Source organism: Poecilia mexicana, unplaced genomic scaffold (genome assembly GCF_051168715.1).
Source record: "Poecilia mexicana isolate PSO_F unplaced genomic scaffold, ASM5116871v1 scaffold_15, whole genome shotgun sequence".
Taxonomy (NCBI): domain Eukaryota; kingdom Metazoa; phylum Chordata; class Actinopteri; order Cyprinodontiformes; family Poeciliidae; genus Poecilia; species Poecilia mexicana.
The window spans coordinates 977713-1005520 of NW_028263384.1; the positions used below are offsets into that span (position 1 = coordinate 977713).

The window sequence follows — 27808 nt, forward strand, 5'->3', positions numbered from 1 at the left end:
GCTGGTGAGAATCAGATAAATTTAAAGTTTTATTATTCTGCGGTCGCTACGTCAGATGTTTGTTTACAGAGTTCTCTGCTGCCACCAAGTGGTCACTGACTGAACAGCAGGCTTAAACATGGCGCCTTTTGGTGAATCTTCACTTTTTGTCTTTACTTCTGTTGCAACATCAAACATGCCGCGTTCCGCCTGAAGCGAGCGTCACTACGAAAACACCGACACTGTAAAAGAATGATGTGCATGAAACTTTTAGAAACGTGTTTCAATCAGACGTCACTCAGAAAACAACGGTTTTCATTTAAAGATTGTATGTTATCGTTGTATTACCGCACTGAATACGAAGACGTTATTTTCACGCAGCAGAAACGACGACTGAACATGGAGGAGTGACGTCATCAGGAAGTGGGAGGGTCGGTCTTCCTGTTTGCGGTGTTAATAAATGAGCGTCAGGGCTACACTCGACCTTCATGTAATGTATTTACTTTCAATGAATGTACAGAAGTAAAGATTTACACCAAGCTGCTTGTTCTGAGGCTTTTATTCTGAAAAACAATCAGAACTTCCTCGGTTAATGTGTTTCTGTCTCAACACTTTCAGAGAAGCCAAAAATGATCTGAAACAGGCGAACAAACGCTAAATTGAAGACGCTATCTTGAACTTAGCCGTTTCTATCAGCCTTTTTAAAGGTGATACTTCAAAAACTTTGATGGAAACTCGACTTATGAGTGGTGAGGTGAGACGGCGGTGAGGTGTGCGGCAGAAGAGATCGACTCCAAGCTGGTTGACCGGTGAGGATGGATCACTCTGTGGTTTGAAAAGAAGAAGAAGAAAAGAAGAGCCTGGAGGAGAATAAATAAAAATTAATGCCTTTAAGGAAAATCTGAGGAAACTTCAGAAGCAAAAGAAGAAGAAATTATTTTTATGGCTCTTCCAGTAAAACTGAACAAACCAAAGAAGGAAAACATCAGAACCAGATGCCTAATTTTCCCTTTTTTTCATTTTTTATTATTTTATATAAATATTAATCTTTTTTAACATCTTGTATTACGAAGTAAATGTGCAAAAAAAAAAGTAAAAACCAAAAAAAGCTGATCAAGAGGAAACAGGCGGAGCTGAAGTTTTTCTGACAATTAAAACATGATGCAGGCTTTTATTGTGAAGGTCCAGAGCTTCCTGTGGCTGTAGTGTTTCAGTAATTCACAGACAGGGATGGAGAGACGGAGGTGGTTCTGGTTCATTATTAAAGGAAGTGAATGGATCCATGATCACGATGGAACACCAGAACCCGACCCGATCAGAACCGGGCTCAGAAAGTACCGCGCCGTCCGGCTTAACGTCCAGTCAGTAGTTTAAAACATTCATCAGTCTGAGTGCATCAGTCAGGCCGCTCCTCCCACAACTCAAACCGTGGGGTCCACGGAACCGGGTGGGCAGAACCGGTCCTAAATGGGGCTGAGCGTCTGGCGCTGGTACTGGCTCAGCTCCGGGTGCCACACGTCCACGATGAAGATCAGGCGGTAGCTGTCGGCCTCCTGCCACACCTCGTGCTCAAAGGAGTCGTCAAAGATCAGGACCCTCCCCTCCTCCCACTCCCTGCCAACAGGAAGTGGACGGTGATGTCACAGGAAGTGGTTTAAACTTTGGCTCAGTGATTCCAGCAGCAGAGGCTCACCTGGTCTGGTTGGTGCAGCGGATCCTGCAGCCCGGCGCCGGGATGACGAGGCCCAGGTGCATCCGCAGCCTGCAGTTGGTGGGTCCGGTGTGAGGCCAGACGTGAGTCCCAGGCTGCATCACCGAGAACTTTATCTAGGCCGGCGGAGACAGGAAGTCAGGAGGGACAAAACACGGACAGGAAGTCAGGAGGGACAAAACACGGACAGGAAGTCAGGAGGGACAAAACACGGACAGGAAGTCAGGAGGGACAAAACGGAGACAGGAAGTCAGGAGGGACAAAACACGGACAGGAAGTCAGGAGGGACAAAACACGGACAGGAAGTCAGGAGGGACAAAACGGAGACAGGAAGTCAGGAGGGACAAAACGGAGACAGGAAGTCAGGAGGGACAAAACACGGACAGGAAGTCAGGAGGGACAAAACACAGACAGGAAGTCAGGAGGGACAAAACACGGACAGGAAGTCAGGAGGGACAAAACGGAGACAGGAAGTCAGGAGGGACAAAACACAGACAGGAAGTCAGGAGGGACAAAACGGAGACAGGAAGTCAGGAGGGACAAAACACAGACAGGAAGTCAGGAGGGACAAAACGGAGACAGGAAGTCAGGAGGGACAAAACACAGACAGGAAGTCAGGAGGGACAAAACACAGACAGGAAGTCAGGAGGGACAAAACACAGACAGGAAGTCAGGAGGGACAAAACACAGACAGGAAGTCAGGAGGGACAAAACACAGACAGGAAGTCAGGAGGGACAAAACACAGACAGGAAGTCAGGAGGGACAAAACACAGACAGGAAGTCAGGAGGGACAAAACACAGACAGGAAGTCAGGAGGGACAAAACACAGACAGGAAGTCAGGAGGGACAAAACACGGACAGGAAGTCAGGAGGGACAAAACACAGACAGGAAGTCAGGAGGGACAAAACACGGACAGGAAGTCAGGAAAAGGTAAAGAAAACTGCTTTGCTTCTAATAATCTCAGAGTTAAAACTAAGACACCAAACAGGGTGGTTGGTTGGAGGGAACAGAGGGGAGGTTCTGGTTCTGGTTCTGGTCGGGTACCTGTCCTCTCTTGCAGCCTGTCGCTTCAGGGAACCGCTCCATCAGGGCGCAGGTCTTCGGGACGCCCTGGCAGGCGTTTCCCACCCGTTTCCCTGGAGACATGGATCAACATCAGTTAGCCAGGGTCCGACCGGCGGTTCTGGGTCGGTTCTGGTTACCGGGTCAGCACCTTGCTGCCACAGCGTGTACTGGCCCCACTCTCCTTTCTCCCTCAGGTTCTCCTCCTCAGGAATGAAGCGGCCTCGGCTGCGGTCCATCACCGCCAGCGCTTCGTCCCGGATCGTCTTCCAGTTCCGCTCCAGCATCTGGACAGACCAGCGTCCTGATCAGAACCGGGCCTGAGCGGTCCAGGACGCATCGTCACGGCGACCTACCCGGACCAGGTCGGTGTATCCCGTCTCCTGCGGCGTCCACCAGGGCTGAGCCTTCAGTCCCTCCACGTTGTAGAGCGAGCGCTGCCACACGGAGGCGAAGTGCCCTCGCTGGTGACCCCGCTCGTACCACTGGTACGCCTGGAGACACACCGGGTCATTCAGAACCAGCACATCCAGAACCAACAGAGGGCGGGACCAGAGGAACCAATCCCGACTCCTGATTGGACCAAACCAGCCTGACTGCTTTCAGGTCAACCAAACTTTAAACTTCTCATTCAATTCATGTGTTCATGTCCCTTTACCCAATCCATGGATGAATGAATGAATCAGAAAGCGCCACCTTGTGGTCCGCTCACAGAACTGCATACGTCTAACTTTTAAAATAAAAATAAAAAAACCCACAAAATATTACAATCCAGATATAAAATAATAAATAATCTAAATAAAATTAAATAATATTTTAATAAAATCCAAATAGATTCCAGTGCAAACCAATAATCCCAGTAATATCCAATAAATTCCAAATAGATTAGAAATAATATATTTTTGAGGATTTTAGATAATCTTTGTTACATAATTCCACTTTTTTCTTGAAACTCCTTTAAAAACCAATAAAAACTTTTCTAAAACACATCAAATGTTATTAATAAACATAAATAGTGACGTTTATTTCCGTAGGAAGGAAAACCGGAGAAAATGACCAGAGTGGAAATGAGCAGAGCGTTATGGGGGAAACACCGCCATCTGGTGGACAAACATGGAAATTACACCATCATTTAAAGAAACGCATCAACAGAAATGTTTACATTTTTTGTTCTGAGGAACAAATGTGACTTTTTTTTTAAACATTTTAAGCTAATTTAATAAAATTTATGTTAAATAAGTGAAAACATGAGCAACATTCATTCAGTGTAGGAGAAAATGCTCCTCGGTTCTGAAAATGTTCATGAAGCAGAGTTTTAAAAATATAAACTAATAACTGGTGTGTTTAATATTTCCTGATTAATAACTGATATTGATCTGTTTTTCCAGTCACTCACGCTGTCGTCTCCGACTCGCTGCAGAGCGTCTCCCAGGTGGAAGTAAAACCTGCCGTCGTCGGTTCCCGGCTCACCGGACTCCAAGCCTTCCTGCAGAAACAGGGTGGGGAGGGGTGATGGTAATTCCTCATCAATAATCAATAATGCAGTGAGGCTGGACTAAAGCTGCCTGACCCACCCTGAGGTACGGGATGCTCTCTGCGATCTTGTTTTCCGCCTTCAGGATGAAGCCGTAGTGAACCTTGGCAAACCCGTTGCTAGGGGCAACGGCGAGGACCTGGTGGGCGGGGCAAACGACACACAGCCAATCAGCAGGAAGCTTAAAACCCGAAACGCAAACGTCTGAGCGGACCGACGCACCTCTTCGTAAACCTTCTTGGCTCCCTTGTTGTCGCCTAGCAACAGGTGGGCGACGCCCAGGTCGTTCCTCAGGCCGACGTCGTCGGGGAAAATGTCGACGAGTTTCTGCAGCGTCGCCAGCGACCCCCGCATCCGACCTGGGAGCAACGCATCATGAACTTTGACCCCAGGGTCCGGCCTCCACATGCAGATCAAAATGGATTTAAATTCATTTGGTCTCGATTCTACTTCCTGTTCCTGATTTTAACATTTAAATCAAAAATAAAACCATATAAAATCCCAAACTATATCTAAAAAAAATTTTATTAAATCCAAATAAATTAGAAAAAGTCCCAAAAAAACTAAACTGGAATCCAGTGAATCCTGATAAAATCCCATAAGATCCAATTAAAACTCAAGAAAATCCAACAGGATCTAAATAAACTCACAGCAGAAACTCTGAGATTATAGCAGGAACATCTGAAGCCTGGTTCTGCTCTGACCCGGTCCTGGTTCTGCTCTGACCCAGTCCTGGTCCGACCCGGTCCTGGTTCCGCTCTGAACCGGTCCGACCCAGTCCTAGTCTGACCCGGTCCTGGTTCTGCTCTGACCCAGTCCTGGTTCTGCTCTGACCCGGTCCGACCCAGTCCTAGTCTGACCCAGTCCCGTTCTGACCCGGTCCTGCTCTGACCCAGTCCCGTTCTGACCCGGTTGTGTCGGAGTCGTTACCCAGGAACTGCTGCCTCTCGGCCCGTCTCTTCAGCGCCGCCCTCAGCAGGTCAGAGGTCACGTCGGGCAGCTCTGCAGCCTCTCCGTACGTGTTGATGGCGCTCTGCAGCAGGTCGTTGCTGCGCAGCTTCTCCGCCAGATCATCCTGCACCTGCCGGGACGAAACCGCGTTACGGACCAGAACCGGACCCGGACCGGACCGCGTACGGCCCGGCGCCGCGCCGCCCCTCCTGGACCCTACCTGGGCCTTCCCATAGCGAGCGCGCGGGCTCAGAGGATGCTGCTGGACCAGGGAATCGAACGCCTTCAGGGCCATGTCCAGGTTCCCCTGAGGAAGAGGAGGAGGAAGATGAAGGTCAGCTGAGCCTGGATCAGCTGATCAGAGGAAGAGGAAATGTCTCCCGGTCGTTTCCTCTACCTTCCTCCTCAGCTTCTCCGCTGCATCGATCTCTGATTTGATGCTTTTATCGATCTTGTTCAGCAGTTTGGGTTTCTTCTTCTTTGCTGGAGGACCAACAGAACGACGCAGGAGATGAAATAAAACCACAGAAGAAGATTTAATGTTTGTATTTTTACCTTTTTCCTTCTGCTCCTCGGCTGCTTTCTCTGCTGCTCCTGACCCACAGAACCAAACCAGAGGTCAAAGGTCAAACAAACAAACTGGACTTCATTCTAACAGTAGAGTCGGTCATGGTCGGCTGGGTGGCTCTGTGCAAAAGTCTTAAACCAGCAGCGAGTTCTCACCGTCGGCTTCCTGCCTGCTCTCTGTGGGTTGGGTCGACCCAGTCTGGGGTTCTGGTTCTGGTTCTGCTTTAGGAGGCTCCTCTCCTTCTGTAAGTCAGAAACCTGTCACTGACTGAACTGAAACAACAAACAGATGATTTTATTATTAATGTCGTTTATTTCCCACCTGCTTCCGCTGAGAGTTTGGAGCTGGTCTGGTACCGACCCGATTCCCCTGCAGAACAGCAGCAGAACTCATTATTACAGCTTCACGTATGGAAATGTGAAAATAAATAAACGAGATAAATGCAAATTAAACAAATATTTAAAGTAAAATAGAAATTACAATGAAAACTTCAATAACTTAAAATAGTTATAATTATTAAATAAAATAGTTGAATTTCTTAAATAATTTTATTATTTAATATAAATTAAATAAAACTGCATCCAGCTGTTAACCCCTTCAGCGCTGATTAGCTTCAGATTTAGTTTGTCATCATTAATGAGACGGTTGACCTCTAGGGGGCAGCAAACACAACAATCAGTCTAACTGTTACCAGAACCAGAACCTGGTCTCGGGTCGGACTCACCTTCAGTCTCCTCCGGCTGGCTCTCCTCCACCAGAACTGGACCAGGAAACAGAGAAGGTCAGAATCAGAACCACTGAATGATCAGCAGCGGGTGGGGGAGGGGCTCACCTCCTGTGGTGTCGATGGAGCCGGGCTCCTCCTCTGGAACAAACACAGACTGATTAGAACCTGACAGGACCGGGCCTGGTTCTGGTTCTGGTACTGACCGTAGCGCTGTCCGGGTTCTGTCGGGTCGTCTGCAGAACAAACAGCAGGTTCATAAAGAGCCACAGACTCTGGACAGGAAACAGGAAGCTGCAGACTCACCTGGAACAAAATGGCTGTCGTCCAGCGGCGGCAGAGGAACGGCAGCTGCAGAGGAAACAACAACGGTCAGACTGCTGATCGAACCCGGATCTCTGGCCCGGCCCGGTTCTGGAAGAGGTCCGATACATGCAGCCGAGCCGGTAACGGACCGGCTGGATCAGAGACACACTGGATCACAGGCGGGAGGAGAAGAAAGGAGGAAGTGTGTCCTAAAGACGGCTAACATGAAGCTAAGCAGTGCTAACGAATTAGCCAGTGATGCTAAAGGCCAAGGGTGGAAAAAAGCTGCTTTAGCACAACATGGAAACATTTTGATCTGCAGCGCAGAGCGAATCAGTGGAGGATCTTTCATGCAGTGGTAGCCATGCTTTCACTAATGAGCTAATGCTGTTAGCAGAGCTAATGTTTTGTTTGCTACTACAGCTCTTTTATTTTGAAGACAATTGGTGATCTTAGCCTCCCCTAAGTTACCTTTACTAAACTGTTAGCCTCCTCACAGCACATGGTGGGTCTGGACATGATTGAATTTCGAACTTTAGAATTAGCTTCAGCTAAACACCATGCATGTCTGACCTTTTAGCATTCATTTCTGCTAATACAATGCAGATATAGGGCATTAGCATTAGCTTCAGCTACGTACCACTTGTATTGAGCGCTGTAGCATTAGTTTTTACTAAATACCGTGTGTATAAAGCTTTGCCATAGTGGAGCTAATGTTCATGCTGCTAACTGTTAGCGGAGCCCAGCACTACTGAAAGCCCCAGTATGATCCGGTTAGCAGCAGAACCTGGTTCTGTTTAGCATTCTTTCCACTGGTTCTGAGTCACAGCTGCAGCTGGACCGGCACCAGATGCTAACTGAGTTAGTCATCCCTCACATGCAGCAGCCGCTCAGCGGAACCAACCTTGGATTTCAGACTCCACGTCCTGAGATCCAGGGACTGCAGCAGACACACAGTGTTACCGTCGTCATGCCAACAGGCAGCAGGTGAGCAGTGAGTCATAAACATGAGTTATGTCTGCTAAATAATCCTGATTGTTGGGCAGATTTCAGGTTTAATCCTCTGACCCTGCTGCTGCAGAGAGAGGACAGGTGTTCATGTCCCACCTGATGTCTCCTGCGCTGCAGGACCGTCCTTCTCCGGTTCTGGAGCTCTCTGGGTCGGCGTTTCCACCTCAGGCTTACTGGTTTTTTCTAACAACAAAAACACATCAGCAGCTTGTTTATTCTGCGATCAGAGTCCCTTAAATCCTCTTTGGTTCTGATTCTGACGCTCAGGTAGAACTCCCATCTGATTGGCTGACCAATCCAGAGCAGAGGTGTACCTAATAAAGTGGCCACTAACATCCAGCTAAATGATCCCATCAGACCTCACCTGTTCTCTCCTCAGGTGATTCCCCCCTTTCAGCGCCGGCGCTGCTCCCAACCCTGTTGGCAACCCAAAGACGGGGCGTTTCAATCGGACCGAATGACCCAGGAAGCTGGTTCCCCATCAGAACTGACCCATCAGAACCATCCAGGAAGCTGGTTCCCCTTCAGAACCCAACCCCAGAGCAGAACCTTAAAGGTAAAGATCATTTGGGACGCAGCAGGCGGCCATCAGACCCAATAAAACCCACTGAGGTTTGGAGTGTGAATACTTTTACAGGCTCCAGGACCTGTGAGCAGCGCCCCCTTCAGGTTGGTTATCGAACAATGGGAATAGATAAATTCTGCAATTTGACCTTTATTACAAGAAGAAAAAAAAACTTTTTTGGTGTCATTTTATAACTGTTAGCAGCTGATTAGAATATTTCAAATAATACATGACCTTTGACCCCAAAGCTCTGTTGGAGCTTTGGGGTCAAAATGGAGGAAGTTCAAACTATCTCTTCCATCCATCATATCCCCTACTCCAACATCTTTCTAACCATACTGCCACAGAGGAGATGTGATGATGTCATCCAGGATGTGTGGATTATTATCTCTGATGCCTGGATATTAAGCGTCAGGGAAGTCTCCAGTCAGAGGGATCTTCAGATTAGGTAGACAGACTGCTACTGGAAATCCCTCCAGCCCACAGCAACATTTCCTTTTGGGAAAAGTGTTGTAGAATTTAAATAAATGGAAAAAGGAGCTTCAACTGAAGCTAAAACATCTTCACTGTTTTATTAAAGTACAGACATGAAATACATGAAAACAGAACAGAAACCTGCAGAGTGACTGACTGATGTGGTTTACAGGCAGACGTCACCAGGAGGAGGAACCCAGAGGACCATGAACTGAACTACAAACATTTTCTCTACAAACTACAAGTTCAAAACATTTAAGAATAAAATAAAACAGATATTTAAGAAGGTAAAACAGAAATTAACTTAAACCAAAACAATCCTAACAACCTTGCACATAAACATGAGGTCAAATCTTTATATTAAATGTATAAAGTTTATAATAAGCTAAAGTTTCCACCTGTGGTATATTCTAGTTTCAGTGGTTCTACATACACAGCTAAGATGCATTTTATTGATTGTTTAAAGACAAAGCTGACAAAAGTTGCCATGATTACAAGTTGAATGTTTGTGAACCAGCGGTAAGGGGGTGGAGCTTCTGATGCAGAGCAGAGTCTGGTTTTATAGCGCCCCCTGCCTGGTCCATTAGCTTCCACTACATACCGTGTTGGTGTAGTGCCTTAGTGCTCCGCTACCGCTTTAGGGTTAGCACAGCTAACTTTTTACTTAGCAGTTCCTACCACTGGTTTTATGCAACATTTTTTTAGAGGTACAACGCTTTGTTCCAACCATGGGTCAATGTTTTCAGAAGTTGGAGACATTTCTTAACGTCTTTGAGATCCAAAGATTCAACTTGTTTTTCTTTGGTAATTGATATCAAAATATCTCATTTTTCAATTGGCCCAAACTGGGATCAGAACAGCAATCTGGGAAGGTCTGTAAAGTTTTTTAGGAAAAAAATACAGAATTTAATAAAATTATATTTATATGCTATGATGACTTACGATTATCCCTATAGATCATCCAAAACACACAACTATGAAGACAAATAAAGTGGCTAGGAGTATCTACATGGAGGACCAGCTGATAAACCAAACACACCACGGTGGTGCTGATGGTAGAACGGTTGACTGGGTTTGAGTCCCGACCTGGAGACCTTTCTGTACGACTCCCTGTGGATACGGAGGTTCTCTCCAGGTACTCTGGCTCCCACGGCCCAAAATGTGTTTACTCCAAGTTTCCTTTAGCTCTGCGTGTGCATGATTGGGTGTCCAGGAACGGACTGGAGACTTGACAGCCCAATGACATTTTGAAATCTTCACTTATCTGTCAAAATAAAAGTATCTGATTCACCTTGCTAAAGGTTGCATACAGAGGTGTCAACCCTGTACCAACCAGTGTAATACTACACTAGTGAAGTATTGATCCATAGCTGCTTTGCTGTGACGCACTAGGTGACAAACATTGTACCTCTTGTGGCACGTAAAAGTTAGTACCAAGGATTGTCTTGGATTTCAGGTTCTCCAGTTTATTCAACTCTGACAAAACAATTAATGCACAAAATTCAGTAACTCCGAAGTACACAGCAACAGTATTTACATGGACTCAGCCACAGCGGTCATAAACTTGAGTCCTTTTGGGTTCAACGCCTGCCTACCACCTGTCACCCCTCGGCTCGTATATTTGGGCTCACCTATAGAGACCAAACTGAATTTGGCTCCAATATCCCAACAGGTACAACACCTGCATGTGTTCAAACAAACCCAACCCAGATAAACCTGGTTTTTAAACCAGGAGTTCATCTGCTGCTCAGGACTATAGCACTGGAGCACCGTCCATTCATCAGTCAGTTTTTAGTCCCATCAGCAACCGTCTTCTCCCTCCTGATGGCTGCTGGAGCTAAAGCTTGGGAAGCATTGTACTTCCTCTCTGGAAGGTCTCGTCTCTTCATGTCGTTCTTTGTGGCATTTCGTTGCTTCTCCTTGGCCAGCCTCTCTGTCTCCATCTTCTCCTGGAGGGCCTTCTCTCTAGCAAGCCGCTGTCTCTCCATCAGTTCCTTCTGTCTGGATAGCCTTTGTTTCTCCAACTTGTCCCTCTCCTGCTTCTCTCTTTCCTTCATCATCTGTTCCCTCTCCTTCCTCACTGCCATGTCTTTCTCTGATCTCTCCTCCTGAGCCAATCTAGCTCTTTCCCTAGCAATCCTCTCCCTCCCTTCCTTCTCTTTAGTCGCTCTGTCTATCTTTTCCTTTTCAGATTTTTCTTTGGCCATTCTTTCCCTTTCTTTAGCAATCCTCTCCAGTCTCTCTTTTTCGGCCTTGTCCTTGTCCAATTGTTCTTTTTCAGATTTCTCTTTGTCAGTTTTTTCTTTTTCTAGTTGCTCCTTCTGTTTGGCGATTCTCTCTCTCTCCTTACTAAGTTGTTCCCTCTCTATTCTTTCTTTCTCTGCTTTCTCCTTAGCGACCCTTACTTTTTGGAGTCTCTCCTTCTCTAATCTTTCCTTCTCTGCTCTCTCTTGGCTTAATCTTTCCCTCTCCTTGATGAGGCGCTCCCTCTCGCTCCTCTCTTTTTCTGCCCTCTGTCGTTCCACTTGTTCCCTCTCTTCTTTAGCTGTCCTTTCCCTCGCTAGTCTCTCCTTCTCGGCCCTTTCCCTCGCCAGTCTCTCCTTCTCGGCCCTTTCCCTCGCCAGTCTCTCCTTCTCGGCCCTTTCCCTCGCCAGTCTCTCCTTCTCGGCCCTTTCCCTCGCCAGTCTCTCCTTCTCGGCCCTTTCCCTCGCCAGTCTCTCCTTCTCGGCCCTTTCCCTCGCCAGTCTCTCCTTCTCGGCCCTTTCCCTCGCCAGTCTCTCCTTCTCGGCCCTTTCCCTCGCCAGTCTCTCCTTCTCGGCCCTTTCCCTCGCCAATCTCTCCTTCTCGGCCCTTTCCCTCTCCAGTCTCTCCTTCTCGGCCCTTTCTCTCTCCAGTCTCTCCTTCTCGGCCCTTTCCCTCGCCAGTCTCTCCTTCTCGGCCCTTTCCCTCGCCAGTCTCTCCTTCTCGGCCCTTTCCCTCGCCAGTCTCTCCTTCTCGGCTCTTTCCCTCGCCAGTCTCTCCTTCTCAGCCCTTTCCTTTTCCAGTCTCTCCTTCTCGGCTCTTTCCCTCGCTAGTCTCTCCTTCTCAGCCCTTTCCTTTTCCAGTCTCTCCTTCTCGGCCCTTTCCCTCGCTAGTCTCTCCTTCTCGGCCCTTTCCCTCGCCAGTCTCTCCTTCTCGGCCCTTTCCTTTTCCAGTCTCTCCTTCTCGGCTCTTTCCCTCTCCAGTTTCTCCCTCTCCACCCTTTCCAGTCTCTCCTTCTCAGCTCTTTCCCTCGCTAGTCTCTCCTTCTCCACCCTTTCCTTCTCCACTTTTTCGCTCTCCAGTTTCTCCCTCTCCACCCTTTCCTTCTCCAGTCTCTCCCTCTCTGCTCTTTCCTTTTCCAGTCTCTCCCTCTCTACCCTTTCCTTTTCCAGTATCTCCCTCTCTACCCTTTCCTTTTCCAGTATCTCCCTCTCTACCCTTTCCTTTTCCAGTATCTCCCTCTCTACCCTTTCCTTTTCCAGTCTCTCCCTCTCTACCCTTTCCTTTTCAAGCCTCCTCTCATCTCTCAGTTGTTCCTGAGCTGCTTCCAGGTCCTTCATCTTCTGTGCCCAAGCCGCCTCCCTCTCCTGCTCCTCCTCAGCCAGGAGCGCCCGGATCTCGGCTAGTGCGATCCGAGCAATCCTCTTGGCCTCCATCTTCTCGTGGATCAGCCTGAGCTCCTCCCTCAGAGCCGAGCGCAGCTTGACGCCTCGGACCGGAGGACCCGAAGTCTGAGCTGAAAGATTTCAGCCGACCGGTTAGAAATGATCATCTTCCACAGACACAGCAAGGAGGATCTGGGAGACACGTTAGTATTTATGGTTTCAACTGAAAACTAACATGAACTTCAGTGACATCTTTTTGTTTGTTTTACTGACTGGAAACAAACATGATACTAAAGGTATCTATTGTCATCACAACATAACCATGCCCATATCACTAAGGACTGCTTGCTGAGTGTCAGGAGTGCAAACCTTAATGTTACTAAGATATTCAGCCTGTTGGAGGAATCATCTCTACTTTTGTCTCATCTGCCTAGAAGATATTGTCCCATAACCTTGTCCTTCAACCCTTTCAAATGACCTTTAACCTGCTAGTGTGCAACAATTAGGATCAATTAGTGATGCTAATTGTTTCATGGAAATCATCCATTACAGTTAATCAGAGCCAAGCATCAACATTTTCACACTCTGGTTTCTAGGAGGCAGTAGATTTTTGTACCTTTGGTTTGGTTCGTTTCAGCCTCTCCTGAAGTCTCTCCTGATGCTGAGAGCAGAAACAACTCGTCAAACTGCTGAGATCATCTACATTTACTCTCATGCTGAGCACAAGCCACCCAACCGTCTCACAGGCGAGCATCAGTGAACCACTGCATTCCAAACAAGCCCAAACCGAAGGGAGCTAACCATCTTATCTCCAAAGATTAACAACAAATCAAAACGTAAACCGTTCTGCTTTCAGCATGAACAGCTCATGATTAAACAAACCAAGCGGCAAAACAATGAAACCATGCGATTAATGCGCGACAGGAACTCCCTGCAGATCAAGAATCATCATGAATATTTCCTGATGGCAATCCATCAAGAAATCAGCTGACAACCAAAATCAGCCACTTAAAGCCCACTGGTCCCAACTGGTGACCAATCGGCCACTTTCAGCCCACATCAATCAATCAATCAAATTTTATTTGCATAGCACATTTCAGCAGCAAGGCATTTCAAGGTGCTTTACATAATTAAAAAACAAAATAAAAACAGTATGTGACATTGAATTAACAGTAAGAAAGAGAAATCAGCCACTCTAAGCCCACATGGCACCAACTGGTGACCAATTGGCCACGTTTAGCCCACATGGCACCAACTGGTGACCAATCGGCCACGTTTAGCCCACATGGCACCAACTGGTGACCAATCGGCCACGTTTAGCCCACATGGCACCAACTGGTGACCAATCGGCCACGTTTAGCCCACATGGCACCAACTGGTGACCAATCGGCCACGTTTAGCCCACATGGCACCAACTGGTGACCAATCGGCCACGTTTAGCCCACATGGCACCAACTGGTGACCAATTGGCCACGTTTAGCCCACATGGCACCAACTGGTGACCAATCGGCCACGTTTAGCCCACATGGCACCAACTGGTGACTAATCAGCCATGTTCAGCCCAGCTAGCGGCCAGTTGGGTAGAAAATCAAAACTCCTATCTTTGTAACCAGTAAACTCACCATAAACTCATTAAGGACCAAAACCATTCAGCAGATTTCGGTGCAGCCATTCATAAAACTGAACTGAACTGAATCCTGTCTTTGTGGCTCAGGAGAAACAGAACAATCAACTCCAAACGCCAGGATGTTAAATACGGCAAGCCATTAGACTCACAATCCCTTTTCTACAAACAAGTAGTAAAAGATTGGCTAGTTTACTGTTAAACAGGTAAAAATAAAGCATTAAAGTTTGGTGTTTAGTTAAGATTGTTATTCAATGTTAACATAAACTGTAGCAGAGGTTGAAGGCGTTTCCAGCTGAATCAGATTCAGCAGACATGCTGTCAGGTTCAACATGGAGTGCCGTTAATAAACTTCACATTACCTCTGCGCCTCCCTCTCTCCTCCTCCTCTACGGAGTTCAGAAACAGAAACACGTATCAGGTGAGCGCGGCGCTGCAGACAGACCCAAACCCAGCCAACAGTACCTGTTCTCATCCGCTCAGAGCTTCCTCTGAACTTCCTCTGATCTGAGGGGAGAGAGCTGCGGCTTTAGCTCAGACAACAGGAAGAAACAGCAGCTGACGGAGTTCAGGGAGGTTAAAGGTCACGGGAAGAATATCAACAAGGGTGCAGCTGGTGTCAGGTTTAATAAACGAGGTTAACCTTATTGGTCAGAAAACATGAAGCCCAGTGTAAACACACCAACCATGCAGCTCATAGAAACGTCTGATGTCATTCAGGTGTGAGAGACTAAAAAAACCTGCATCGTTCTGCAGATTTTACCGACACGATGCAGGAAGAGATGTCAACGCCTGAAACTAACCTGATTTAAAGAGACGGATCACGTTCAAGCAGCCAACCAATCAGAACGCAGCAACGTGCATTAATTTAAAAACAGAAAAATGTTGATTTGGTCTTAATGAGCAGAAGATTTTAGTGTTAATACTGTTGACTCAAACGTATTTCTGATTTGTAGCTTTTTGTTTGTTGTAAAAATAAAGTCTCATAATATGACAATAAAATAAAAATTAAGAATAAAGTCATAATTTTATTTTACATGACTTTGGTCACGTTATAGATCTTGATTATCGAAGCTTTCATCTCATTAAAACTTTTTTTTTCTCATTTTAAAACTTTTTTCTGGTAATATTGCCTCTTTATTTTTCTAATATTAAGACTTTATTCTAAAATTATAATATTGTTATTATAATTCTTAGCCTGGTCCTAATAGTCTGCCGTACCGAAACAACAAATTGCATACATAATTTTTTTATTTAATAATAGCTCAATAAATAAATAAAATCTGACATAAAATCATGTGACATTATGCAGTTGTGACATAAAATTGCAAACTTTTAATTTTAGCTAAAATATTAATTATTTTTCTTTCTAATCAGCTCGTATGAAGATAAAAACAGTTTTAATCTCTTCCTCTTCATTTCTCCTTGCTTGTTGTATTTGTCTCCAGAACCCAGTCCTCCCAGTCCTCCCAGTCCTCCCAGTCCGCTCCTGCAGTGGGAACTGGAGCTTCGACTCAGACCTGTTGGATCTGGTTCTACGCCGTCAGACCGCCTGCTTCCTGTTCTACTGGTTCTGCAGGTCCAGAATGACCCCTTTGACCTCCACATCATCAGCGGAGGCCTCCCGCCCTTCCTCCTCCTCCTCTTCCTCACCTCGCTGTGCGGGGGGAGAAACTACATCATAAAGGAAGGTGAAGAAGCCATAGATCCAATCAGAGCCCTCCTCTGCTAAAATGTTCAGAACCTCCTCGAGCGACTCGGCGTTGGCGCTACGGCCGCCATCTTTGGTCAGGCCTGACGAGAGAGAGGGAGAGAAAAGGAGGGAGAACAGGATGGAGGGGAAGATGGAGGACTGGAAATAAGGAGGAGATGAAGAAAACAGCAGGATGGAGAAAAGGATGACTGGAATGAAATCAGGATAAAAAATAAAGAAATGATGAAAAAATAAAGAAATGATGAATGAGGGAGAAAGATCGAAAGTTAAAGATGATCCAGAAACATCAGGAAAACATTTTCTCTCAGTCTCGTCTTGTCAGCGCCCTCTGCTGGTCTCGTTAGAAACTCTTCCTGCCTGATTCACTGATCAGATGCAGCTTCTGGGTACAGAAGAGCTGCAGAGCTTCAATCTAAGAACAGCTAAACGCCACCGGACCGTAAAACATTCAGTTCAGCCGGACCGGACCGGACTGGACCGGTCACACTGAGGAGGAAAAACGCGAAACTACGCTTCATTTCTGCTCTAAAGTTGGGGCTGAACATTTCAGACCGACGTTAACCTAACCCAGAGGTTCCCAAACTGTGGGGCGCGCCCCCTGGGGGGGCGCCGTGTCATTGCAGGGGGGGCGCAGGAAGCCGTCTGGATGAGAAACAAATAAAATATGAATCTGTATGCGCTGGGTTTTTACCTTAGAATGGCCAACTCTCTGTTATTCCTATGTCAGTTTGATACAGTAGGGGCTTCCACACTTCCCATATCTGTGTCCTCTGTCACTTTTATCAGCAGTTAAAACTGTTTAATCCGTTGTTAACATGTGGTAACCTGTTTTTCCGAGCCGCCTTTAAACGCAACATGAGCGCTACAACGCTCGCGCTGGGTTTCCACCTGTGAAGGAGACCTGCTGCTGCTGGGCGGAGCTACGTAGGTTTGTGTTAGAATCACGGCAGCAAACCAGCAAAACGCAAAGAACTTTTCACAGTTTTTCCCCCAAACTAACCGACTGAGTTGAGTAAAGCTGCTGGATGCAGGTGATGTTAGCTAAAAGATGACTAGCTAATGTTAGCTAAAAGATGACTAGCTAATGTTAGCTAAAAGATGACTAGCTAATGTTAGCTAAAAGATGACTAGCTAATGTTAGCTAAAAGATGACTTGAATCGTCGGACGTTCTTTGATTAGCTGCAAAAGGCGGCGGCTAGCTGGGCACACGCGTCTCCTTCTGAGCCTCCGAGACCATGTCGCCACCAAAAAAGAAAAGGACAGACATTAGAAGTTATTTCGCTACGTCGGCTGTAAGTACAGTGAGTGGACCCATAAGTTAGATATCTATCACGCAACGCATTTGTTGTAAAGTCCGGTGTTTAGTAAGGTCAGCACTGAATGTGAGGTAGAATAGGTCTGTTAATTATGTAATATTTTTTCTTTTTTATTTTATTATTGATTTCTTCTTATCTGCAATTGTGTTTGTTGTATCCAGAGGATATTTCTTTTGATCTTACTTGTAACGTTTGCTGAATTTTGTAAAGGAAAAAGTAAAGTGTTCTTGAACTGATCTGCTGAGTATCACACAAGATGTATGATATGGTTATGGTTGGGGGGAGGGGTTATTAAGCCAATGTGGTTTCCCCCCCCTTCTCAAAAATGTTCGGTGCTCTTGGGCATTTCACTGTGCTGCGGGGGGGGGGGGGGGGGGGTCAAGGTCCCCACCAATGCAGCACAGTGAAATGTGCTGTGCTGCATTGGTGGGGTGTCAAGGTCCCCACCAAAACTTAGACCGAACCTACGCCCTTGGTTACACACCAGGTAATCCTGCATGCGGTCACATGACCAAACAGAAACACAAACTGTAACGTCAAAGGTCAACTTGATTCAAATCTCCTGGAGTTCCACAGGGATCAGAGCTTGGTCCTGTTCAATAAGCAATAAATCAATCAGTCACATGATCATTTAAAAGGAGATCAATAATTTCCATTTGCATAATTTATCGTTATGTCTTCCAGCTCCAGTGTTAAATTAAAATGTAAAGTTTATTGATCTTTGAGAATCTGCTCTTGCATTATTATGATGCCTTTATTACCATTATATTAATTGAAAATGGTCTGAAAACGACATTCTCCTTTATGTCAGTGACGATGTCATCATGACAGGCCTTTGCACAGCCGTGATATTAGTGATAAATTTAATCTTTTTACCGCGCTGCTCAATGATTTTTATCAATAATTGGTGAATTTCCAGTCAGCCTCCAACTTTCACTGCAATAAAAACCAAACCTCATCAGCAACGACAGAAACTCTGGAGGACGTTCAAGGATCTGAAGCCGGTGCTGTTAGTCTCTACAGTAGAGCTCAGGGGTTAAAGGTCACCAGGTGATTAAAGTTTTAAACCCAGGCCTTCATGTAAACCACATCAGTCGTTTAGGAAGGAGGAAATGGACTTGCCGAGCAGAACTTTGGCGTCCTCCACGTCGAAGTCTCCGTCTCCATCCGTGTCGTAGGCGGCTAGTTTCCCTGAGGAAGAGGAGTTTCCACAGTGGGATGGAGGTCAGGATGAAGGTTAAACAGTTTAACTTCCTGACTGTCAGAAGATCCAAGCTGGTTCAGTTAGCATGTACGCTAACCGCTCATTCTGCGATCAATAAAGGATTTAAAGTAAATCATTTACGACTCCCATCAGCCTGAAGTGGCTATGCTAACTAGCCTTAGCATTCCTGGCAGACTCTGCTATCAGGAAGAAGCTGCAGCAAAGCAGAGAGAAGGGGAGAGGGAGAAGCACATATACAAGCATGATAGGCAGCACTAAGCCCCGCCTCCTGGCTCTGATTGGTTGTTTATTAAAAACGGGTAGAAAACGGTTACAGCGTTTGAACCAGGCGAAGCTAAAACTCACTTGTGGAGTTCTGAGTATATTTACAGAAAAGTAAGTTTTTTTGGGCACATATTAATATAAATGTTTTCATTTTTGCAGTTTTGGCTTCATTGCTGCTCTGACTGCCGTTGTTTCAGCATGTCGACTTTTTTGAGTCTCTATACTCCAGTTAACAATGAACCGATTACTAAATCAGCTGATTATTTCAATAATAATAATTCATGAATTATTTCAGCCCTAGTTTAATCTTTTTCATATTCTTCAAGTATAAACAGTTGAAAATCATGGATGATTTTCCATCTGCTGCTCTGCAACAGGCGACATAAAATCAGTTTGTATCTGTGTGAGACGATGCAGAAGTTCTTCACGCCGCAGTTCGTTTGCACCGGAAACTTTCAGTGTGAAAACTAACAGATCTGAGGATGAAACTGACAATTAGTTTGTGAGTTTATGAAGCTGTGAAATGAAACTGAAGCTTTCTAAACACAAACATGGACATTTTAACAGTCTGAAACGGTTTTCTCCATGTGAGAGGTGAAGTTTGACCGGCTGGTGATGAAAGACGAAAACCGTTTGAGTCATGAGATGAAAGAGCAACACGATGCACAGAGGAAGGATGTGGTGAGGATGACTGCGGTCGTCTGTCAGCCTGAACCTTCAGAGAGACGGCAGCCACCGCAGAATCAGAACCAGGTTAAACCGGGCTGAACCGGGTCAACCGGGCTGAACCGGGCCGTTCAGAACCTGCAGGCTGCAGAGAGGAAGCTGAGGCTTATTGATGCAGACAGGCTGGAGCAGTCTGTCTGCAGAGTCGCTCAGTTCCTCTTATTTCAGTCGAACTAAACCGCAGTGAGATGTTTCGGTTTGATGGCGGTTCCCTCTTCGTGAGCGCTAAGCTAACCTGCTAACTTTTTTTTTTTTTTTTTAAATGTTTAATGTTTTTTATTGTTCAAGCGTACAATGAATCTAAAATTGTAGATGTAATCTCACATTAACTAACCATTAGCTAACCTGCTAACTGAGCCCTGCAGGAACCTGGCTGAGGGAAAACGGGGCAAAACACTTTCATACCTTGCAGAACTTCAGAAAAGTTCATACGAAACTCCTGCGCCCTCGCTGCATGCAGAGGAAGAGGAGGAGGGATGAAGGCAGAGGAGCAGAGCGGTTAGAGACGTCACAGACCAGCGGCTCGGCGCCGTGTGGCGGCCATCTTACCCAGGACTCGGTCGTAGTCCACGATGTCAAAGTAGAAGACGGCCACGGAGCTCCAGACGCCCAGCAGAGCCACGACCACCAGCCAGGTGAACATGGAGAACCTCGGACCGCCGTCCGCCGCTCCGGGTCCGGCTTCGGCCCGCTTCCCGTTCTTATGCTCCACAGCAGCCGGCCGGCCATCTGCACACATCACCAGCAAACAAAATCACAAATCCGCCGATTTATCATCTATAAACCTAGAAACGCTTGGTGGACCTAGCCCCGCCTTCGAGGTGCAGCTCCTCCCCCTCTCAGCTCCTTCAGACTAGCCAGCAGCAATTAGCAAACCGCTGGTGGAACTGCTGAGCTCATTATAGCTGCTGCTCAGAGCAACGCTGGTAAAAACGTTAAATGGTTAATAGTGAAGCCATGTTGGGATGACTTCCTGGAGGCGGAGTTTCAGAAAGAGCAGGAGCTTCTTAAAGAGACAGAGGCCCAATTTCAAGGCGTTAAATTGGGGAGTAAAATTTCTTTTAAGTGATATTTTATATACACAGTGTTTTTATAACAACTGAAGGTAACATAGTTACTAGGGCTGTGTAATAATATCGATTTTGTGATATATATCGATATTTTCTTTCCTAGAAAAAAATCGATATTCATCCACAAGTATCATAACATCCAACTGTCACCTGTCTCACTCACTGCTGCTTCGCCGGGAGACTGATTAGGTCATCAGGCTTAGAGCGATTCCTTCACATGTTAAGTGTCAGGGTTAAAAGGTATCAAACTATTCAGAGCAGGTACTTGGTGCACTTTATTTACTTTACAAATGCATGTAAGCTTCAGTTTGTACTGTTTCAATTAAAAGGAACATGTTTTCTCTCCACTTTGATTCATTTTGTCCAGCTGTCGACTTTAAGTCTGTGTCCATGTCCAACCAGAGCCAGGTATTGTGTAGTTGGTGCTTTTAATCAGTTTTCAGTTAAATTAATTCAATTCAACTCTATTACAGTCACAAAATGTCACCAAAATCACTCTGTCCCTCTAAAACCTTTCAGAAAATCGCAAAAGTGTATTGAATTGTATCGTTTAATAAATATCGCAATACATATCGTATCGTGAGCAGAATATCGTGTCATGAGATTATTGTATCACTACAGCCCTAATAGTTACTGTATTGTGCTATAAAATGCTACGCTGTGCCTGGAAAACACATAAAAACCGACCCTTTCAAATAAACATATTTTTCAAAGTCATATTTTGACAGATTTGTTTTTTCCTTCATTTGATGAATCAACAGATTTCTCTGAGCTTTAAAGGGAATCAAACCCAAACATCAGAAAAAAAACTTCATTTCTGAAACATCTTCATTAACCTGAGATGTTTTTCTGATTCCCTGCAAACCTCAAACTTCAGACACAAACTGAGCCAAACTTCATTCTAATGAGGCCATAAAAGCAGATTCTACAGTCAACCTGTGAAATAGTACAGAAACCCAGTGAAGATCAAACTTAATGGAGTCAATAAAAGTCCAGTAAACCTAAAACTGGGACCAGATATTTACATACCCTCTAGAAAAAGACTCTTGAATTAGACCAAACGTCTCCAGGATTTATTTCTGTTTGATAAAAAGGCAGAAAAATTTAAAACTGTTTAGAGAAATCCTCAAACGGAAAAGAGTGAATACAGTAAGAAGCTTTCTCGCTATTTGGGAGAATCCAGAAGATGATGATGATGATGTCATGGCTTTGCAGGCTTCTGATAGGTTAACTAATAACTGTTCATCGTTAAAGTACCCAGAGAGCCCAGACATGCAGAAAGATTCAAACCCAGAACCTCTGTGACCCTCTGCTCTGCTCTGCCTGTAGAGAATCTGACCCAGAAACTGAGATTATTCCAGTTCAACGTCAGTCTCTCGGTTAGCAGGAACTTTATTTAACCCGGAGGGAAACCATGATGCTGCGGGCCGGAAGGAGCTCCAGCAGCAGTCAGTCTAGCAGCGACTCTGGAAAGGCCTCTGACATGCTAACAGCTACATATCCAGGCAGCACAGATGATATTCCACAGCAACACGCCTTGGATGATAATCCACCTCCTTTGCTTTTGCAGCACCGCTTTAAAGCTGCAGTATGTAACTTTTATGATAAATATATGTTTGTTTACATATTTATTAAAACTGTCACCATATTGTGACAGAAAGATATGAGACAGATAGTCTGTGAAAACAGATCCCCCAGTGCTAACTAGAAACAACCAATCAGAGGCAGGAGGCGGGTCTTAGCGCCATCAATCAACTTCCCCCTTGGTCTCTTTTACGCTGCAGCTAGCATAGGATGTTGTGAATGCTCAGTCTGGTTAGCATAGCCTCTGATGACAGCAGATAAACGGTTTTCCTGTAACGTTAAGTTGTTTCTCCACCATTAGCACATTTGGCAGCGAGTACATGAGGATGACTGACAGCACTAAGCCCCACCTCCCGGCTCTGATTGGCTGTTTTTGGTCGAAGCGGTGCATTTCTTCAGACGTAGCAAATTATCTTCTGTCTCATAAACTGTCACAACATGGCAACCTTTTACCAAACATGTAGCAATATTTTTAAAAAGCGTTACTGCAGCTTTAAATGCCCGTATTGGTCGGCTGCAGCGTCGTGTCCAGCTCCTCCAGGCGGTGAACCGAGGCGTTCTCAGTAACCAGCGTTTCTCCGACAGCCTTACTGACTGTTATGGCGACGACTGAAATGTGTTCAGGGTCATGAGGAGAACCGATGCAGGTGGTTCTGACCCAAACGGGTCGCTGCGATTTATCAGCATTAATGTGAATAATCATTTCCTCCCATTAAAGACGTTCTGGTGCGAAAGACAAGACGGACATTTTAGGATCTAAAATGTTAGTTTTTATCTGTTATTAGACATGAAGGTCTTGGTTTTATTTTTATTGCGTAAAGCAGAACCATCCAGTGAGTTCCCCCAAATGAAATGGGTTTGCTTCCTTTACAATAATGTTCCAAGATAAAGCGACCCACATCCTGATCTTATTGATCAGCATTAACCAAAACCACAGTTTCAAAAGGATGAGGAAGTGGACGGCTTTTCATCAGAAAAAGAAAACATGTAAAAACCTTTGAATGTTTCAGATCTACTGTCACATAATCAATCATCTACAGCAGATCAATCGCTTTTCCTCATCAATAATGATTTCCTTCAGAGGTTTGTAATCTGATGAAGTTTAAAATGATTCTTTATCAGAGGGACGCTTTGTAACGAAAGCACTAAAAAAGTTTCTAAACTCGTCTTCAGAGTTTGTAACTCGGCCACAAAGAGTTATAAGCTCTGAGTTTTTATAAGCTCTGAGTTTTTGCTAACTCTGAGTTTGCTAACCCTTTGTTAACCCGGGGTAACTCGGTTCTGACCCGATTCTAAAGCCATCTGCTTGGTTCCTGCTGTGGCTCAGATTCAGGAGCTTCAGAATAAAACTTCAGGCTAAACTGGAGTTCAAAAATCATTCCTGACGTTCTGATTGGTTGCTGGTGTCCATGTGACCCTGCCCAGTACCAATGGAGACGGTTCTTTGTTCTGGACCAGAACTCAAACAGAACCGGTTGTTTTGGTGGAACTGGAGTCAAACAGAAATCAGATCTGGAAACATGAATGTAGATCCAGCATTTCCACCTAACTGGACCAACTGGTTCCAGTTTGGCTGTTAGTTCCTGTTCCCTGTTTGGACTGGTTGAAATACTGTCTGGAGGCGGGCTCATGGAGACCAACAGCCAATCAGAATGCTTAAAACTCCTGATTCAGTTTCTCTTCTGACATGCTGATAAGAACCAGTTGGACTGGTACCAGTGGTCATTTATCACTGGTTCTTTCTGGTCCACTGACCAGAACACAGAGAAACAGACCAGAACCAGTCCTCTACTGGACCAGAACCCAAACTGCTCCCAGCAGGTCGGGTTGACGGTCCGGTTGGACCAGGAATAGAGAGCAGCTGCTCAGGACCGAAATATCTGCAGCTGATACCAGCAGCTGTTCGTTTGGACTTCTACAGGTCAGAACCAGCACCAGTTCTGACAGGAGCCCAGTTAGAAGTAAAAGCAGACCAGAACCAGAACCAGAGCATGCTGAAGCTCACCGGGTTCCCGGGCCAACGGCTCCTCCACCGGACCGACCTGCTCCTCGTTAACGCCTCCTAAACGAGCCCATCAGTCAGACAAAAACCCAGCAGAACCAGAACCAGAACCTGCTTCAGCTGCCAGGCCTACCAGTCTCCTGAAACAACTCCTGCTCTTCCTCCTCCTCATCTTCCTCAGCGTGGATCTCCTCCACAAGAGGCTGGGAGGAGGCGCAGCGCCGCATGGCCCACTGAGCAAAACGGGTCGGACCAGAACAGAACCACACAGATATTACTCCAGAACCTCAAAGATCCTCCAGCTACCTGGAGCTCAGAGAGCTGGTGATGAAGAGGGGAAAGCTCCTCCTCTTCCTCCAACAACAGCTCTGAGTTCACAAAGCATCAGAACCCGACCCAGAACCCGATCCGGAACCTGACCCGGTTTATTATTAGAGCTGACAAAACCCAGAGACGCTCCAGGAGAGCCTGGGATGCCGCAGAGCGACCTTGACTCTGATTCTCCTCTCTGTCCGTCACTCAACAACAGAAAACAATTAAAAAAATAAAATAAAAAATAGACAAAAGAAAATAAATTTAATTAAAAAAAGGAATGCAATAAAGATAAACATGAATAAAACTTTAAATAAAAAATTTAAACTAAAAATATAAAATAAAATAAAGACAAAAGGAAAATATATTAAATAAAAAAATAAATAAAGAGACAAAAATAAAAAAAGAGTCAGGAAGAATCCAGTTCTGCTAAAGAACCAGAACATTTTACTGGTTCTGGACTCGACCCAACAGGTCCAAGGTAAAGAACATGGTATTTATGCATTTATGCAATATACAGGAAATGATCCTCAGTCGGTTCAAAAATATACATACACCCCCCCAAAACTAAAATATTTCATTACATTTGTAAACAACAGAGCAAAGATGAACTTCAACACCTACAGCCTCAGTAAAAATAACTGAAGCGAAAGACAGAAACCAGCCAGCTACACCTCCAGCTTCCTGTGTGACCTCTGACCTCCAGCGCTGGGCCAGGTTGGAGCCATGCAGTCTGGGCTGGTCACAGTTCTGGAGGTGAGATCTGTGAAGTGACAGGATGTCCCCTCATGTAAATGAGCGGCAGCTCAAACACATCCTGCCTGCCTGTTTATTTATTTATCTCTCATATAACCCAAGTATCGTCAGTGAGTTTTTGTGCTAGCAGATCCAGGTGATGCTCCATCAGCTCTGCTACGCCACCTCCTTTGCTTTTGTCACTCCTCCAAATCTCTGTCTGCCTGCATGGTTAATATTTCCTGAGTACTGAATTATTTAATGTTTAAAGTGAGCGGGTCGGTGTTTCTGGAAGCACTTCAGAGAATCACAGGAAACACTGAGTCCGAACAAACATGACTGAGGGTCAACAACCTCTCCGGACACGTTAACAGTAACGCATCTGCTTTTTCCTCCACTATTAAAACAACCCGCATCATTACTCAGATTATTAACACAAAACATCCTTTAAAAAACACACAACATGCAGAAGAGACTGCGAACATCCAGCTTAGCCTCTGTTAGCAGCCTAAACACAGCTGGTAGCGGCGTTAGCTTAGCGCCTAAACTGACTCCTTTCGAAACTCTGGTCATTTTAGAAACTCTCCTTTATGGTTAAAATAACAAACAGAAAATGGAAATTATGACTGAAAAACTAAAGCATAAAACACCCAGAAGAATTCGGCGTTACTGGCATCAACATATTTAGATATTTCTATTTATTTTCTGAAGTTTTTAAGCTATTCTGATCGCTAATTAGGAGGTAGTTTTAGCCTCAAAACAATAATCTAAACATCTGAAAGGGAGAACTGGAAGCCGAAATAACGTGATTCATAAGTGTATGAACACTATCAGGTTAATATGTTTGTTTTTTTCTGTAATCACTTCAAAAGAAAAAAAACTTAAAATCTCCAAGTCCTCTAATGGAGTTTCGCTTGAAGGCGCGTCTCGAGCGCAGAGTAAAAAAAAAACATAACCAACCTCTTTTATTGTGAGTTTTTGAATTCTTCTTCTGCGCCATTTGTTCCTGAGTTCCCCGCTGTTTGCCTCCTGCTGAGCAGCAACAACATATACCTCCAACCCGCCCTCTGTGACCGGACTGAAGCTGCGGCTTTTCTGTCTCTCGGTGATGAAACGGTCAGTTCCCCAAAAATCTCCTCTTCACTTGGATACCAGCAAAGCCGAAGTCCATGGTAACCGTGACTGACTTCGGTCCGACCAATCAGAGTGCCAGAAACAACAAGAAGGCGGGTGTTGGGGCGGGTTCTCCTCTGGCTTGACCAATCAGATTTCGAGGAAGCTTCCCAGTGTCGCCTCTTTTCTTTGGAAAGGAGGGAAAACGTGGCAGAAGGAGGAGAGGAGTTTTAAACATCTGGGGCGGAGAATCCTATTAATGATCACACACCGCTGCCTCCATTAAAAAAATATTTTAATTACAAGTAAGAAAAAACAACAACAAATAGTAAAAATTCAGCATTAATTTAATTAGAATGTATAAAAACGGATTCTGTCCTGGGCGATTCATCGTTGAGTTGTTATTTTTTTTTCCACATTTATTAGCCGTTATATAAATAAGATATTTCATCTCTTTATTAAGAGCTTTACTTTAAGTTAATGTTTTCCTCAAATATCTCACGTTACTTTATTTTACGTTTGAAGTTAATAAATTAAATAACATTCAGACAGAAAATATTGATTTTAATGCACCGATAAGGGATTTTAACTAAATAAATGTAGGAAATATGCATTTCCAGCATACATAAAATGTTGTACTTACATATTATATCCGCATGAGGGCGCTATTGTAAAATCCCATGTAAAATAAATCCCCGTCAACAAATTCCGACTCTTTCTTTTTAAAGAAAATACAAATGCAGGTTTTTTCTGAATGTTATGAGACCAGATAAATAAAAAAATATTATTAATCCATAAATCTGGACCCAGAATCCGGTCTGGGCTCCTTGTGCATCCTGCTCGGTTCTCTCATTTCCTCTGGATGTTTTCCTACATTTTTATTTGCTGATTTCATGATCAAAATGTTTTTTATGAGTGTCTGTTGAATAGTTCCAACCTTCACATTATTTCTGTCTTTACCTGGAAAATGGATGAACAGGTTGTCATAATATGTCAGGATATTTCTACACATTTCAATTGTTTCTGTTTCTGTTCTGAGTTGGTAAATTCCTCCCAGGTGAGTTTCTCTGTAAACGTGAAGCATCAGATCAACCAGTTTTCTGGAGTAACTGCCTGCATTGAATGTTATCAGCTTGTTAACAGAGGAGCAGGAGGCACAAACCAAATGGACGGTAACATTTGAAGCAGGTTCCATCTTTTAGTTTTCCTATTACATTTTTTCCTTCCACTCATCTTTCCATCAGCCCAGTTGGATGCGGGCAGCCATCTTTAGAAACAGCTACTGTTGGACAACTGTCATGTCAGCCATCTCCCTTTTTCATTTAATGCACAAATTTAACATTTTCCCACTAAGTTACAAAAATAAATAAATAAACTATGTTTGTTTTTTGGGAAATCCGCTTGAAGTCCGACTTGATTCCAGCAATAGTACCTAAAGACAAACAGCAGGGGGAGACAAAAACTGTCCAGGTTATGAATAAATGTAGAATCATATCTATCATGAAGTTCCTGATGTTTATTTTATGTTTGAGTTTTATTTATTCTTGGATGACTTGGAACTTTAAATGTCTGCAGTTTATAATTTCATGATTTGTGGTGGTGATGGTGG

General features: G+C 44.9%; 1 protein-coding gene and 1 long non-coding RNA gene across 7 annotated transcripts; one reads left to right on the forward strand and one right to left on the reverse strand.

Annotated features, from left to right (window-relative positions):
• Positions 1-982: 982 nt before the first annotated feature.
• Positions 983-26274, reverse strand: LOC106916021 (aspartyl/asparaginyl beta-hydroxylase-like). 6 transcript variants are annotated; one of them, XM_088013276.1, is made up of 28 exons: positions 24173-25272; positions 24043-24099; positions 19933-20112; positions 19789-19833; positions 18291-18359; positions 14603-14644; positions 14500-14526; positions 13130-13174; positions 7945-8031; positions 7742-7777; positions 6838-6882; positions 6738-6767; positions 6640-6672; positions 6532-6567; positions 6129-6176; positions 5963-6049; positions 5795-5833; positions 5637-5722; positions 5460-5546; positions 5219-5369; positions 4511-4647; positions 4329-4427; positions 4151-4240; positions 3111-3248; positions 2906-3041; positions 2737-2828; positions 1673-1806; positions 983-1593 (listed from the first exon to the last, which is right to left on the reverse strand). In XM_088013276.1, the coding sequence occupies exons 1-28, from the start codon at positions 24264-24266 to the stop codon at positions 1443-1445; spliced, it is 2301 nt and encodes a 766-aa protein (XP_087869402.1). In that variant the 5' UTR covers positions 24267-25272; the 3' UTR covers positions 983-1442. The 6 variants fall into 6 exon arrangements, with proteins under 6 accessions (XP_087869402.1, XP_087869397.1, XP_087869400.1 ...); XM_088013271.1 differs by lacking the exons at positions 13130-13174; positions 14500-14526; positions 14603-14644 and having other exon boundaries at positions 24173-25266; XM_088013274.1 differs by lacking the exons at positions 13130-13174; positions 14500-14526; positions 14603-14644; positions 24043-24099; positions 24173-25272 and adding an exon at positions 26047-26274.
• Positions 7530-9186, forward strand: LOC106916027 (uncharacterized). Its single transcript, XR_015765506.1, has 3 exons — positions 7530-7824; positions 8228-8404; positions 9060-9186. It is a non-coding gene; the product is annotated as an uncharacterized LOC106916027 (long non-coding RNA).
• Positions 26275-27808: the final 1534 nt, after the last annotated feature.

Bases quoted from the DNA above. Each gene is read 5' to 3' on its own strand.
- LOC106916021 (XM_088013276.1), bottom strand. From the start codon at position 24,266: ATGCGGCGCTGCGCCTCCTCCCAGCCTCTTGTGGAGGAGATCCACGCT. The intron at 6,768-6,837 runs GTGAGTCTGCAG...TTTGTTCTGCAG, and splicing joins CGACAGCCATTTTGTTCCAG to ACGACCCGACAGAACCCGGA. The intron at 3,042-3,110 runs GTAGGTCGCCGT...TGGTCTGTCCAG, and splicing joins GATACACCGACCTGGTCCGG to ATGCTGGAGCGGAACTGGAA.